This window comes from Salmo trutta, chromosome 22, assembly GCF_901001165.1.
Source record: "Salmo trutta chromosome 22, fSalTru1.1, whole genome shotgun sequence".
NCBI lineage: Eukaryota > Metazoa > Chordata > Actinopteri > Salmoniformes > Salmonidae > Salmo > Salmo trutta.
In genome coordinates, this window is record NC_042978.1 from 18586711 (window position 1) to 18604041 (window position 17331).

At 42.4% G+C, this 17331-nt stretch overlaps 1 protein-coding gene across 2 annotated transcripts in view; it reads right to left on the reverse strand.

Annotated features, from left to right (window-relative positions):
- Nucleotides 1-12945, reverse strand: part of LOC115158279 (transducin-like enhancer protein 4) — a 76488-nt gene extending 63543 nt beyond the window's left edge. For both annotated transcript variants that reach the window (XM_029707042.1, XM_029707041.1), the window contains exon 1: nucleotides 12203-12945. In XM_029707042.1, coding sequence (XP_029562902.1) covers nucleotides 12203-12226 — 24 coding nt within the window. In that variant the 5' untranslated portion in view covers nucleotides 12227-12945. The remainder of the gene's footprint in view (nucleotides 1-12202) is intronic.
- Nucleotides 12946-17331: the final 4386 nt, after the last annotated feature.

Here is a 17331-nt window from a genome sequence, read left to right on the forward strand (position 1 = left end):
GATCTGTGGGGTCTGTTTGTGAACAGAGCCCCAGGATCAGCTTGCTTAGGGGACTCTTCTCTAGGTTAAGCTGTCTATAGGTGATGGCTTTGTTATAGAAGGTTTCTCTCGCTGTCCCTCTCTCTCTCTCTCTCTCTCTCTCTCTCTCTACACTGCAGGAGTTCTAGAGCTCTGATAGCGTCCAATTGGTCTGGGTCTGTCTGACTGATAGCAGGCTCAGGGCTCTCCAGGAGGCAAGGCTTTGTAGGGACTAGGGCTGGCTGGGGTAGGGGCGGATCACACTCACCAAAGCCCTAAGACAGACACACACCTCTTTCAATTCCCACATTTCCAGGCAAGCAGCATCTTAGCTGGAGCGGAGCCCTCATTTAACGCTTGAAGGTGTTGATACCAGGGCACTAGCCAGGCTGCCAGTCAGTCACAATACAAAACCATTTGGAGATGGTGGCTCTCCATTGTGGTGAGAGGCAAAAGCCTCTGCCATCCAATTCTGGATTATAAATGGAGGGATTGGCAGTGAAAAGAGGGTTTGGAGTGGTTCCCAACCATGGTCAGATCTGTTATTTTTATAAAAACCAACAAGGGCCTTAACTGAGGAGAGAATGAGTGTTGAGATTGCAGAACAGAGAACAGTTAATCTGGATTGATGTGTTCATAATTGATTTAGAACCTGTTTGTTATCTGGTGAGAAAAAAATCAGTATGGATGAAGAAGACAGTAAATATCCACGATGTACAGCACCAGTCAAATGTTTGGACACACCTACTCATTGCAGGGTTTTTCTTTATTTTTACTATTTTCTACATTGTAGAATAATAGTGAAGACATCAAAACATTGAAATAACACATATGGAATCATGTAGTAACCAAAAAAGTGTTAAACAAATCAAAATAGATTTTATATTTAAAATTCCTCAAAGGAGCCACCTTTGGCCTAGATGACAGCTTTGCACACTCTTGGCATTCTCTCAACCAGCTTCACCTGGAATGCTTTTCCAACAGTCTTGAAGGGGTTCCCACATCTGCTGAGCACTTGTTGGCTGCTTGTCTTTCACTCTGTGGTCCAACTCATCCCAAACCATCTCAATTGGGTTGAGGTTGGGTGATTGTTGAAGCCAGATCATCTGATGCAGCACTCCATCACTCTCCTTCTTGGTCAAATAGCCCTTACACAGCCTGGAGGTGTGTTGGGTCATTGTCCTGTTGAAAAACAAATGATTGTCCCACTAAGCGCAAACCAGATGGGATGGCGTATCGCTGCAGAATGCTGTGGAAGCCATGCTGGTTAAGTGTGCCTTGAATTCTAAATATATCACAGACAGTGTCACCAGCAAAGCACCCCCACACCATCACACCTCCTCCTCCATGCTTCACGGTGGGAACCCCTCATGCGGAGATCATCCATTCACATACTCTGTGTCTCACAAAGACAGAGGTGTGGAACCAAAAATCTCAAATTTGGACTCATCAGACCAAATTTCCACTGGTCTAATGTCCATTGCTCGTGTTCCTTTACCTAAGCAAGTCTCTTCTTCTTATTGGTGCCCTTTAGTATCGGTTTCTTTGCAGCAATTCGACCATGAAGGCCTGATTCACGCAGTCTCTTCTGAACAGTTGATGTTGAGATGTGTCTGTTACTTGAATTCTGAGGTGGAATTAAATGCAGATTTCTGAGGCTCTAATGAACTAATCCTCTGCAGCAGAGGTAACTCTGGGTTTTTCTTTCCTGTGGCGGTCCTCATGAGAGACAGTTTCATCATAGCGCTTGATGGTTTTTGCGACTGCACATGAAGAAACCTTCAAAGTTCTTGACATTTTCCGAACTGACTGACCATGTCTTAAAGTAATGATGGACTGTCATTTCTCTTAGCTTATTTGAGCTGTTCTTGCCATAATATGGACTTGGTCTTTTACCAAATAGGGCTATCTTCTGTATACCACCCCTACCTTGTCAAAACACAACTGATTGGCTCAAACACATTAAGAAGGAACTAAATTCCACAAATGAACTTTTAACAAGGCACACCTGTTAATTGAAATGCATTCCAGGTAACTACCTCATGAAGCTGGTTGAGAGAATGCCAAGAGTGTGCAAAGCTGTCATCAAGGCAAAGGGTGGCTTCTTTGAAGAATCTGGTTACTACATGATTCGATATGTGTTATTTCATAGTTTTGATGTCTTCACTATTATTCTACAATGTAGAAAATAGTAAAAAATAAACAAAAACCTTGGAATGAGTAGCTGTGTCTAAACGTTTGACTGGTACTGTACATGTATTTTATTAAAGTATGGATGTACAAACAGAAAAATAAGCCCCACAATACAGATGTGTCCAGAGGAAAACAGGCAAACTACACAACAGCGAGACAGAGTTAACGCACGCACGCCACCGTGCGCCCTTCCCTCATTAAGGGAAAATATGTGATTTGTGCGTTGGTTTGTTTAATTGGCTGTTACCTATAGAGGCCTAGAAGAGTGAGAAACAGACCCAGAACAGACAGGACCCAGCTATAGTATTACTACGGGTCTAAAGTTCAAGAGACACACAAGGCCAGATTTACTAGGGAGGTGAGAGATTACTAATAGTTAAAATCCCTGTTTGTGAAAGCTACTTTCTGCAGACTCTGAATAGTCATGGGGAGTATGAACTGTTCCATTGTCTCTCCACTCCAGTTCTGCCAAAGAACAGAATGCACAGTTGCATACACACGCACACACATGCCTGCACCCATACACACAGTGCCAGGCAGTGCTGCAACATGGCAATGGCACCCAGGTGGAGCAGTAAGTAGGCTCTCTGTCCCTGCCACATACACACACAGACAGATACAGACTCAGACACACACATACACGCTGCCCCTGCCTGCCTGCGGTAAGTTCCCTCCTGTGCGAGTCTGATCCCATCAGATCAGGATCAGTCTAGGGCCAGATCAACTCTCTCCAGACACCTTCTATCACAACACTGTCTGTGGGGGGCGTTCACAGTCAACACACACACACACACACACACACACACACACACACACACACACACACACACACACACACACACACACACACACACACACACACACACACACACACACACACACACACACACACACACACACACACACATTCTCTGTCTAAGCGAGCAGGAGCTGATGTCCTCCACCAAAGCCTGCACCATCAAACAAACAAAATATGTAAACTACAAGGATTCCGTCTGTGTTTAACATCATATAATACCATGTTAAATTTAAGTCCATGCTGTGAATCTCTACAGGTAAAGACAAAGTGGTCACTAGTCAGTGGATGTAAGGGGAGTGAGGTAAGTTGAGCCAAGTTTTTATGAAGAGGTCATCATTTCATCAAGTCTTTGACGGAATAAACCACATGGGAAAAGTGGTAAGGTCCCCAAAAATGTTTTTCATAAAGTCAGATTAATTATTGGGTTATAGCTTTCATGATGCCTGTATCTAAACCAAAGTAGATAGTTTTAAGATTGTTTTGTACATCAATTGGGGTCTCTATAAGCTACAATATGAGGTCCTAAAACTAGCATGAAAGTGCATCCTTGTAGCTGTGTGGGCTAATATAGTCAAAATGTTTGCCTTGGGGTAAATTTAGCCAATGGCCACCATATCCCATACAAATTATGATTACATTTTGACAGTTTTATGCATAATATACATAGTGTTTTTGCAATGTGTCATGCATATGAACTCAAGATAGTGAACTTTTATTGTTACACAGAGCAGACATCATCATGCCTTATGTATACAAACGTTAAAAAAGCGGGGGTCTAGCCCCCGTTGAGGTTCTTGAGAGAGCAGCCAAGGATGTGAGAGAAGGGAAGAAGTCCATTTGAGCAGCAGCAAGGGATAAACAAATTGACTATGACACTGAAGAGGTACATTGACAAAAAAGAAAACAAACATGTATGTATCGGTGCGAAAGAGAGCCTATGACAGAGTAGAAGAGGTACACAAGTTCTTATCTGATGACTTGGAGTCTGAGCTTGCTAAACATATCAAGAATCGTGCGAGCCAGTTTCATGGGCTTAGTAGCATCAAATGCAGAGAACTTGCCTATGAATTGGCAAATCGAAACAACATCCCTGTCCCAGTCCACTGGTCAAAAAACTGAAGGGTAAGTGATATTGAACTGAGCAATCTATATCTGAATGTAGACATACGTTTAAGATACACTGAGTGCACAAAATATTAGGAACACCTTCCTAATATTGAGTTTCACCCCCTTTTGCCCTCAGAACAGCCTCAATTCGTCAGGTCAAATCAAATTTTATTTGTCACATGCTCCGAATACAGGTGTGGACCTTTACCGTGAAATGTTTACTAACAAGCCCTTAACCAACAATGCAGTTCAAGAAAGAGTTAAGAAAATATTTCATAAATAAACGAAAGTAAAAATAGTAAAAGAAAAAGTAACACAATAAAAATAACAAGGCTATATACAGGGGCTTCCGGTACCAAGTCAATGTGTGGGGGTATAGGTTAGTAGAATTATTTTGTACATGTAGGTAGGGGTAAAGTGACTATGAATAGATAATAAACAGCGAGTAGCAGTAGTGTAAAAACAAATGGGGGCGTGTCGATGTAAATAGTCTGGGTGGCCATTTGATTAATTGTTCAGCAGTCTTATGGCTTGGGGGTAGAAGCTGTTAACCTCTACGGGATTGGTGTCCCTAAACCGGGACCTTGTTGCTAACGTGCGCTAATGTGACTAGAATGACGTTGTAAGTAACAGCAAACTTTCCAGGACTTTCATAGACATGTCTTTAAGAAAGCATAAATTCTTGTTAATCTAACTGCAGTGTCCAGTTTACAGTAGCTATTACAGTGAAAAAAATACCATGCTATTGTTTGAGGAGAGTGCACAACATCAAAACACTTTTATCACGGCAACTGGTTTGATACATTCACCTCTGAAGGTAAATAATGCACTTACATTCAGTAATCTTGCTCTGATTTCTCACCCTGAGGGTCCCAGAGATAAAATGTAGCATAGTTTTGTTTTATAAAATCCATTTTTATATTCAAATGTAGGAACTGGGTTCTACAGATGGAACCTCTGCTGTCTCTGGCTCCACACCCACCCTGCATGGCCATCTAGATGTGTGAAGGTTAGTGTTTTTTTCTGTAGGGAAGTTAATTATCCATCATGTATGACATTCCTGGATGTGTGTAAACTTACATTTTTATTACCATAGCATTTTTGTATGTTCTCTATAGTTATGTACTTGAAAATGTATCAATTGACCAATTCTGCACATTTGGGCAAACTCCTGGCAGACTTGTTACAAAATATAGTGTAGTAATGTAATGCTTCACAGGATCAGTCTGAAACTTTGCACACAAACTGCTGCCATCTGTTGGCCAAACTCTAAATTACACCAAGACTTCTATCTGGATATATGGCCTTTCTCTTGCATTTCAAAGATGATGTAATAACAACAAAAAATTTAAAACGCATGTTTTATCTTTTACCAGGTGTTATATTCTCCTACATTAATTTCACACTTACACAAACTTCAAAGTGTTTCCTTTCAAATATGGTATCAAGAATATGCATATCCTTGCTTCAGGTCCTGAGCTACAAGCAGTTAGATTTGTGTACGTCATTTCAGGTGGAAATTGAAAAAAAGTGTTTGATCCTTGGAGCCTTTTGGTCCTAGACTTGGTGCTCCGGTACCACTTGCCGTGCGATAGCAGAGAGAACAGTCTATGACTTGGGTGACTGGAGTCTTTGACAGTTTTTTGGGCCTTCCTCTGACAGCGCTTAGTATATAGGTCCTGGATGGCAGAAAGCTTGGCCCCAGTGACGTACTGGGCCATACGCACTACCCTCTGTAGCGCTTACAGTTGGATGTCGAGCAGTTGTCATACCAGGCGGTGATGCAAACGGTCAGGATGCTCTTGATGGTGCAGCTGTAGAACCTTTTGAGGATCTGGGGACCCATGCCAAATCTTTTCAGTCTCCTGAGGGTTAAAAGGTGTTGTCATGCCCTCTTCACAACTGTCTTGGTGTGTTTGGACCATGATAGTTTGTTGGTGATGTGCACACCAAGGAACTTGGAACTCTCAACCCGCTCCAAAGAACTTGAAACTCTCAATCACTTTTCGAACGCATCCCTTTTGATTTGAACAAAACTTTCCATACACTTTGCCCATGGTAGAAGAGGTCAGAAAGTGACTTTTTGAACTGAATGCCAAAACATTTAGGAGATAGAGGTGCTCAAAGTTGACCCATTTTGCATACACCACCCTACCATGAACATCTTCATCACGGGAAAAGATAAACAGTTGAGCTTGATTTATTTAAAGCTTACAAACAGGTTTGTCAAACTATTTTCACATTTATTGAAAAGCATTTTTTTAAATAAAAACTGTAATTTTCTAACCTTTATAACGTAAATGATAAACAAAACTCAGATTTGTTTAGCCTGTAAAACTGTTACTGTTGTCACCTTTATTGTTTTTTTCAAGTGGATGCTTTACTCTTTTTTGGTAATAAAAAAACCATGAGTATTCACATACCTGCTGCGCCTTGGTCCATTTATGAAGACAACCGTTACAATTTAGCAGGCACTTTTATCCAAATCGACTCACAGTAAGTGCATTCATCTTAAGATACTGTAGCTAGTTGAGACAACCACATATCACAATCGTAGTAAGTACCGTTTTTCCTCAATATAGAAGTTATCAGCAAAGTCAGTGCCAGTAGGAAAAGACAGGGTGCAAGTTTTATTTTTGGGCACCTCTATCTCCTAAATGTTTTGGTATTCAGGTCCAAAAAGTTTGTTTCTGACCACTTCTACCATGGGAAAATATGTATACTGTAGGTTTTGTTCAAATCAAAAGGGGTGATGTCAAAACCATTTTGAAATCAAATGGAACGACCCTAGTCCCTAAAATGACTAAACCTATACTAAAGTTGTCCAGAGTTTTAGTCGACTGATAATAACAAACTAAGAAGGATGGAATTACTAAAATGTGACTAACATGCTGACCACACCACTCACATCGTGTACGCGAGCATTGCAAAATAAATTTACACCTACAGGTTATTCAATCATTGCACCCACACTGCTTGCGGGCGTCAGCGAGTGTCTGCGTGGCCAAGCGCTAAAATATAAATTGGTTCTATTTGTGACGCTCAACGCGCTGCAAGTCGGCCTCTCCCATCTCCTCATTGGTTTTCAGGAGCATATACGTGGGTGACTGAAAGATGAACTTAGGTCCACACTCCGGTAGGTTGTAGTAATGCTGTAAAGTTGGTTGCCAACCGCCATATAAAGTCCAAAGAAGAAAAATAAGCCTTAAGGAAGGAGGAGAGATGATGAGAAACAAATTTGGTTTACCGTTTTATCTGTAGATGAATTGTCGGAGTTGAGGACCTTGTGCATTTCAGGTAAAATAACAACCCAATGTTTATATACCAGGACAAATTAGCTAGCAACAGGAAGCTAGCTAGCTAAATTGCCATAAATGTTCAATGCTTTTTGACCTGTCCCCAAATTAATATAATTGGTTCAGAGTTTGTTTTGATATTTCAACCTGTGTGTCCTGATCGCTTCTGGTGTGGGTGAACAAAATCAACATGAGCACGATGGCATGCTAAAATGTATTTTAGTCATAAAGACTAACTCTAAAATAGCTGTCAAAATTAACACTGATGTAATGTATCCAGATAGTCATGTCCAGGGAGTCTGATGTTATAATTATCTGGACATTAATGTGTTCATTTGATCAAATCAAAATTGTATTCGTCACATTCTTTGTAACAGTGAAATGCATACTCACGGCTCTCCCCAAAAATGCAGAGAGAAAGAAAATAGAGAAATAATAGAAAAGTAAAACATGTAATTAAAGTAATAATAGATACACAATGAGTAACGATAACTTGGCAATATACAAGGGGTACCAGTATCGAGTCAATGTGCATGGGTACGAGGTAATTGAGGTAGATATGTACATATAACTAGGAATAAAGTGACAGACAGACACTAAACTGTAGCAGTCCAAAAAAAAGTTTTTTAAAAAGGTTCAATGCAGATAGTCCGGGTAGCTATTTTGTTAACTATTTAACTAAGTACAGTGAGGGAAAAAAGTATTTGATCCCCTGCTGATTTTGTACGTTTGCCCACTGACAAAGAAATGTTTAGTCTATAATTTTAATAGTAGGTTTATTTGGACAGTGAGAGACAGAATAACAACAAAAAAATCCAGAAAAACGCATGTCAAAAATGTTATAAATTGATTTGCATTTTAATGAGGGAAATAAGTATTTGACCCCTCTGCAAAACATGACTTAGTACTTGGTGGCAAAACCCTTGTTGGCAATCACAGAGGTCAGACATTTCTTGTAGTTGGCCACCAGGTTTGCACACATCTCAGGAGGGATTTTGTCCCACTCCTCTTTGCAGATCTTCTCCAAGTCATTAAGGTTTCGAGGCTGACGTTTGGCAACTCTCCCTCCACAGATTTTCTATGGGATTAAGGTCTGGAGACTGGCTAGGCCACTCCAGGACCTTAATGTGCTTCTTCTTGAGTCACTCCTTTGTTGCCTTGGCTGTGTGTTTTGGGCCATTGTCATGCTGGAATACCTATCCACGACCCATTTTCAATGCCCTGGCTGAGGGAAGGAGGTTCTCACCCAAGATTTGACGGTACACGGCCCCGTCCATCTTCCCTTTGATGAGGTGAAGTTGTCCTGTCCCCTTAGCAGAAAAACACCCCCAAAGCATAATGTTTCCACCTCCATGTTTGACGGTGGGGATGATGTTCTTGGGGTCATAGGCAGCATTCCTCCTCCTCCAAACACGGCGAGTTGAGTTGATGCCAAAGAGCTCCATTTTGGTCTCATCTGACCACAACACTTTCACCCAGTTGTCCTCTGAATCATTCAGATGTTCATTGGCAAACTTCAGACGGGCATGTATATGTGCTTTCTTGAGCAAGGGGACCTTGCGGGCGCTGCAGGATTTCAGTCCTTCGCGGCGAAGTGTTACCAATTGTTTTCTTGGTGACTATGGTCCCAGCTGCCTTGAGATCATTGACAAGATCCTCCCGTGTAGTTCTGGGCTGATTCCTCACCGTTCTCATGATCATTGTAACTTCACGGGGTGAGATCTTGCATGGAGCCCCAGGCCGAGGGAGATGGACAGTTCTTTTGTGTTTCTTCCATTTGCGAATAATCGCACCAAATGTTGTCACCTTCTCACCAAGCTGCTTGGCGATGGTCTTGTAGCCCATTCCAGCCTTGTGTAGGTCTACAATTTTGTCCCTGACATCCTTGGAGAGCTCTTTGGTCTTGGTCATGGTGGAGAGTTTGGAATCTGATTGATTGATTGCTTCTGTGGACAGGTGTCTTTTACACAGGTAACAAGCTGAGATTAGGAGCACTCCCTTTAAGAGTGTGCTCCTAATCTCAGCTTGTTACCTGTATAAAAGACACCTGGGAGCCAGAAATCTTTCTGATTGAGGGGGTCCACCTTCCGTAGACACCTGAAACCCCACCTCTTTAAGGAATACCTGGGATAGGATATAGTAATCCTTCCACCCCCCCCCCAAAAAAAATATTGATGTACTGTTGTAAAGTGGTTGTTCCACTGGATATCATAAGGTGAATGCACCAATTTGTAAGTCGCTCTGGATAAGAGCGTCTGCTAAATGACGTAAATGTAAATGGGTCAAATACTTATTTCCCTCATTAAAATGCAAATCAATTTATAACATTTTTACATGCGTTTTTCTGGATTTGTTTTATGTTATTCTGTCTCTCACTGTTCAAATAAACCTACCATTAAAATTATAGACTGATCATTTCTTTGTCAGTGGGCAAACATACAAAATCAGCAGGGGATCAAATACTTTTTTCCCTCACTGTATTTAGCAGTGTTTATGGCTTGGGGGTAGAACCTGTTCAGGGTCCTGTTGGTTCCAGATTTGGTGCATCAGTACCACTTGCCCTGCAGTAGCAGAGAGAACAGTCTATGACTTGGGTGGCTGGAGTCTGACAATTTTTAGGACCTTCCTCCGACACCACCTGGTATAGAGGTCCTGGATGGCAGTGTGCTCAGTGATGCAGCCAGTCAAGATGCTCTCAATGGTGCAGCTGTATAACTTTGAGGATCTGAGGGCCCATGCCAAATCTTTTCAGTCTCCTGAGGGGGAAGAGGCGTTGTCGTTCCCGCTTCATGACTGTGTTGGTGTGTTTGGACCATGATAGATCGTAGTGATGTAAACACCGAGGAACTTGAAGCTCTAGACACGCTCCCATACAGCCCCGCCAATGTGAATGGGGACATGCTCGGCCCTCCATTTCCTGTAGTCCACGATCAGCTCCATTGTCTTTCTGACGTTGAGGGATAGGTTGTTGTCCTGGCACCACACTGCCAGGTCTCTGATCTCCTCCCTATAGGCTGTCTCATCATCATTGGTGATCAGGCCTACTACCATCGGGTTGTCGACAAACTTAATGTTGAGGGTCAGCGTGGCGGATGGGTTGTTGCCTACCCTCCCCACCTGCGGGCATCCTGTCAGGAAGTCCAGGATCCAGTTTCAGAGGGAGGTGTTCAATCCAAGGGTCCTTATATTAGTGATGAGCTTGGAAGGCACTATGGTGTTGAACGCTGAGCTGTAGTCAATGAACAGCATTCTCACGTAGGTGTTCCTTTTGTCCAAGTGGGAAAGGGCAGTGTGGAGTGCAATAGAGATTGCGTCTTCTGTGGATCTGTTGGGGCTGTATGCAAATTGGAGTGGGTCCAGGGTGTCTGAGATGGTGGTGTTGATGTGAGTGCTACTGGGCAATAGTCATTTAGACAGGTTACCTTGGCGTTCTTGGGCACAGGGACTATGGTGGTCTGCATGAAACATGTAGGTATTACAGACTGGGTCAGGGAGAGGTTTAAAATGTCAGGGAAGACACTTTCCAACTGATCAGCGCATGCTCTGAGTACACATCCTGGTAATCCGTCTGGCCCTGTGGCCTTATGAATTTCCGGAACAGCTGGTGCTCTCACGCATGGTTCAGTGTTGTTTCCCTCGAAGCGAGCATAGAAGGCATTTAGCTCATATGGTAGGCTCAAGTCACTGGGCAACTTGCGGCTGGGTTTCCCTTTGTAATTCGTGATAGTTTGCAAATAAATAAAAATGAAGACATTGATTCATAAGACATTAGTATAACATGGTGAGCACCCACCCACGCACACACACACACACACACACACACACACGTGTTCATTGCACTCTCCCATCTTCTCTGTGCTGTAGATCCCATTACACCAGCAAGCAGCAGAAGTAAAGTTCCAATGGCAGCAGAAGTATGTATTGATCTGTTAGATTTGGCTCAATCTGGGACTGAACTTTATCACAAACACTGTTCAACTCTGAACAAAACCTCTGATGTGACTAAAGAGAAAACAGACTGAGTATTGAGCTATTTCCAGTGTGATCTCCTATTCATTTCCATTTCTAATTCACAATGCCTTTTTTCTCTCAATCTTGCTTCCATTCTATTCCACTTATTTGCATTCTGTCTGTGATTATAATTGATTTCACATGCCCCCTCTTCTGAAAATGTCATCCATAATTATCTGTGGTTGCAGGCTGAAAATGGAGTGTCCACTGACCCATTTGCACCAGATACAAAGAAACAGACAACACATCTGATTATAGCGACTAGACCTCATGTCTGTATATGTCTCTCTCTCTGTCTGTCTCTCTCGCATGTGTGGTCAAGCCCACCCCCTCTTCCAGCTCCATCCTTCAGTCCCCAACACTATAGTAATGAGAGGAGGGATGAAGGGAGGTAGGGAGAGGAATACATATCCCTCTGCCTTATAACACGCTATTCCTGGACACATAAACAAATATACCACACACACACACAGGACAGACAAACATACACACACTAGAGTAAAGTGGGAGTCAGCTATACCACCCAAACAACTACCTCTCAACTTGCTCTCAACAGCACCTGGGTGCAGGTGACAGGGGATAGACAGTGGAGGGTAGGAGGGTGTGTGTGTGTGTGTGTGTGTGTGTGTGCGCATGTGTGACTGCATATGTGAGTTTGCGTGTGTGTGTGTTAGAAGGAATCTCTTTAAGCACCATAACTGTTCCATGTCTCTGTCCCTCTCAGTGCAGTCTCTGACCTTGTTACTGAGCAGTATTCAGATAGAGAGGTGTCACTTACCGGATGCCTGCCCTGAGGGTACATGGTCCCAGGAGAGGAGATGCTCACGGTCTGTTTGATGGCCAGGTCAGAGCCCGTCCCCTGGCCCTCCACTCCTCTACCCTCAACCAGGAACACAGCCTAGTCCAGATCTCTCCCCCTGCTCTGGTCTGGGCTCAGGCAAGGCTGGAGAGAGTAGTCCTCACTCCTGCCCAGTCCCGCTTTTTTCTCTTCTTTCTGTTTCTGTCTGTCTCTCCAACACGGGAGCCTGTCGACACAGCTGGGAGAGCTCAGTCCGTCAGTGCATCCTACAAGTCTCACGGTAAAACGGATCCCCAAACTCCTTTTCCTTCTTTCCGTCTCCTCGGTGTAACCAAAGTCACACTCTCGTTTCCCTCTGACTCTCTCGCTCTGTGATCAGTTAGAGTCCACGCGCACTGACATGACAGTGAAACTCGAGCTTTACACCTAAGTACCCCCCCTTCCCTGTCCCTTCACCAACAAGATACAAACACTACACTCCACTCCTCCATCCAAATACACCAACAATCTACAGTAACTCCCCTCTTCTTCTTATAGGAGAGCACAGAACCTGAAACTGAAGGGTTGGCTTGTCAGTTGGAATAGAAAAGAAAAAGAAGAGGGAGAAAAAACAGTGAGAGAGAGAGAGCTTTGTTTTTAATCTAAATCTGAAGGGAAAAAACACAGGAAAGCAGGAAAGAACAGCAGGTCACTAGAAGATCCAGCAGGCTTTTCAGCAGCGAGCCCTAGACTGTAATATATTGTGCCTGTTGGCTTCAACACAAACACAACAGCATGCTAAAGCTCTACTTAAGGTGGAGCGCCCGAGATAGAGACACAGACTGAGATAGCTAGAGATACCCTTTCAATTGTGGTCAGATGGACAAAGCAATCAGCCATGCACAAAGAGACAGGCACAGAGACACACATCCTCACACACTATCGTTACAGATATGAGTGCACACACATAAACAAACCACTTAGACAAACACAAAAACGCACACAAATACAGATAATTAGTCATTCTGAGAAGATAAAAGACCTGTCTGTATTCTAGTTCGCACGCACAAACAGAAACATACACATATTATAAATACATCAGATGTAAATAACATCTTGAGACATTTGAATATTGTAGTGGTTATTTCTGCCCAGACCTGTTTGTTAAAGGGTATTATTTCCATAAGTAAGTAATCCCACCATTTGGCTATAGGCTAGATGAGTTTACCGAGGGCGGCTTCGCTTTTGAACTTGATCAACCAGGAATTAATCCCTTACGAATGAACATCCCACTCTCATGGCTTCCAAGACTCGTACGAGGAAAGAACACACAGGCAGACAGACACACACACACACACTCATCTCTTACGGCATCTTGAAAAAGAGGTTACCTAACGAGTAAAGCTCTTTTCATTTTTACACAACTGAAGTTTACAATAACTAAGGAATTTGATATGCTAAAGCTCACAATAATAGGTTAATAAACACCCCTGGACCTCAGATAGCCTAACTGTGCTGCACATCAATACTTCTCTCTTACAGTCAGTAACTAGCGTTATTCATATCCCTATTAACCCTCAAACCCCTCTCTCATTCTTTATCCATCCATCTCTTATTGGTCTTCATCTTACACACTTCATCATCCAATAACTCATTTGCCACCCCACCCCCTCCTCTCTGTCTCCCTCCTCCATCTGAGAGGTGGTATTACCTTACCCTCCTCCCAGGCAGGTAGGGGATTGCACTAATCAGTGTTATCTAGGCAGGTAATTATTCACATGACTCTGAGTCTATTTCCCTGGGAGAGCTGATCAGGAGCACAGGGTTCAAAGCTGATAGGCTGATGAGCTGTCTAATCTACACAGGGCTGACTGGGTGGTGCTGGATAAACAGGGCTGGGTGCTGGCTTAATAGGGATGAGTGTTTTTATCTATTAAGGCACCTTGAGATGAGCCTGACAACACCTAACTATAGTGGCCAGTATGGTGGTCAGACTTTTTGGTGGTACCAGTGATTTTGACCAGTGTTTGTGATACTCCATACTCAAGTCTAAACTCCCTTATCCCATTCACTAACCCCCTCCTTCTCCACTGACCCCCTCCTTCTCCACTGACCCCTCCTTCTCCACTGACCCCTCTACCTTCTCTTGCACAGTATAATGTAGGTTACTTAATCAAGTCACACTTACATATTCTATTCTTATTCATATCTTACCAAACTGTATTAACTTGAATGATGTCAGATGGTGATTTATAGAAACAAAATAAACAGACAACTCAATCTTTATTGTATGTGTAGTGTACCTGCATGCAGCATTGGCCTTTGATGTATCTATAAGAACCGTTTGAACAGTAATTTAATGGCAGCTCCCTAATGACTAAGGTTTTCTGTGTACATGTTTTCAGTCTGCATCAATCTCACCTCTCAATTTAATAGGTAAACTCAACAAATCCCAAAGGTTCTATATGTAGACCTATTGAATCTTCAGAGAGGTGAGCTTCGAACCTCAAATTACCTCGACTAACCGGTGGCCCCGCACATTGCCTCTGTACCGATATCCCCTGTATATAGCCTCGCTACTGTTATTTTGCCACTGCTCTTTATCTGTTTCTTTTATTTCTCGTTTTTTTTTCTTTCTTTTTTTTCTTAAAACTGCATTGTAAGTAAGAATTTCACTGTAAGGTCCACACTTGTTGTATTTGGCGCATGTGACAAATCAAATTTGATTTGAACCTACCTGTCTGATCACAGTGTGTATAATGATATCATAGTTTAACTATAGTCAACAATGCAGCCGCATTATCATATTTCTATAACCTACACATTGAAACTGTATCAGATTGCAAACATATTTAACTTGGCAGTAACGATTCTTCATCAGTAAACCTAAACAGGTGAGTTTTCCCAAATTTTCTTTCAAAATTCATGCATGTAATGTTAGGTTGATATCTAAGCGCCATAACTTCACTCAAATTGATCAATATAAACATGTCTAAACATGTCTAGGCTATAGGAGAAAAATGACAGCCCTTGATGTAAACAACTATGTAAATATAACATAACTGCGCAATGAGACAGGCAAACATTGTCTTCGAGAAATTATATCCGCCTCTGAGGTGATTCAATTTGAGGAAACGAGAACATACAAATACTTCAAGACCACCTTAAAAGCTTGCCGCTGTAAAAACGGTCTAATCGCTCGCTGATTGGCCGAGCTTGGTGCCTACTTTAGCCAATAAGCAATACATTGTCCCACGTTGGGTCTTGACATCATAGGAAAAATCTGACCAATCATGGCTCGGATGTCCAATGACTGGTTGCGGGCAATGGAGGGGGAGTTGAAGAGTCTGTGGGGATTGTGGGCATTGAAGTTCCAATTATTATACACGTATACACACACACCAACACGCACGCACATACCCCTTCACAGACTCCCGCTGTCAGTCACGCTACATAAATGCTCAGTAAATTCCGCCGTTAATTTAAATCCTTCTATTCCTAAACTGAGCGGGAAAGCTCCCTACTCGTGTCCACAGTCCGAATTAAAGATTAGGAATGTAGTGAGGGGGACTGAAAAAATTACACTTACGTTCATTTCAAAGCAGAAAGTTATGATTCTGTTTACAGTATTCTCATATAAGACCAATACCATTATGCCATGCACATGGACAGAATATAATGAGGTGTGTGCAGTGGTGAGGGTATACGCAGGTATACGCCGTATACCCACTTATTTTTCAGTGGGCATTGTGTATGCTCACTTCTTAATCCTCATTGATAGGTATCAGAGTAGTGTAGTGGAGGTATACGCCATATCAATTAACAGGGCTGATGGAACAGATCGGAATGTTTATCTTAAAATGTTGATAAACTATAATTAATTCACATTTTAGGCGCAGGAATGTACACGCCGCAGTAGGCCTACGCGTGAATATTCCAAAATGCAATTTGTGGGAAAAAAACGTTCTAAAATTCGCACACCACACGCAAGCGGTTTCATGGATAGAGATGGAAATATATGTTAGAAATAGGGGGGATTTAAAGATGCAACAACTATCATGGGTTGCTAATATGATTAGGATAATGCCTTTATATATAGTGATGCTAATGATAGGCCTAACTGTCTTATGGTTGATGGAAAGGCTTCCCCGAAAAACTCTATTAAATGTTAACTAGTTACAAAATAGCCTATGCCTACCTGTCAGAATGATATCATGATTAGGCCTATTTGCAGCAGTCCAGTGGCCATTTATTTTGCAAATTCAATCTCATGTGCTACAGAATCACCACTCAATCAAACAATAGTGCTAGGTGCCTGCACACTTGAAATAAAGGGTAACTACCCTTAAAAATATATTTTAAAGTGGTCTCCTGATGTGGTTTAAGCATAGTTATGGACTTTGAAAAAAGTGTTACTTTGAGAACAAAAACCTGAAAAAAATTGGAGAAAATCTGACACCTGTGAATTTCTGACTAATATATATTTCAATAGTAGGCCTACTGCACAGTACAGCCTGGAATGGTGTGACTGTGAAAGACCAATATTAACAGTACAGCTTGGGTTGGCGTGACTGTGAAAGACCAATATGAACAGTACAGCTTGGGTTGGCGTGACTGTGAAAGACCAATATAAACAGTACAGCTTGGGTTGGCGTGACTGTGAAAAACCAATATTAACAGTACAGCTTGGGTTGGCGTGACTGTGAAAGACCAATATTAACAGTACAGCTTGGGTTGGCGTGACTGTGAAAGACCAATATGAACAGTACAGCTTGGGTTGGCGTGACTGTGAAAGACCAATATTAACAGTACAGCTTGGGTTGGCGTGACTGTGAAAGACCAATATTAACAGTACAGCTTGGGTTGGCGTGACTGTGAAAGACCAATATTAACAGTACAGCTTGGGTTGGCGTGACTGTGAAAGACCAATATTAACAGTACAGCTTGGGTTGGTGTGACTGTGAAAGACCAATATTAACAGTACAGCCTGGGTTGGCCTGACTGTGAAAGACCAATATGAACAGTACAGCTTGGGTTGGCGTGACTGTGAAAGACCAATATGAACAGTACAGCTTGGGTTGGCGTGACTGTGAAAGACCAATATTAACAGTACAGCTTGTGTTGGCGTG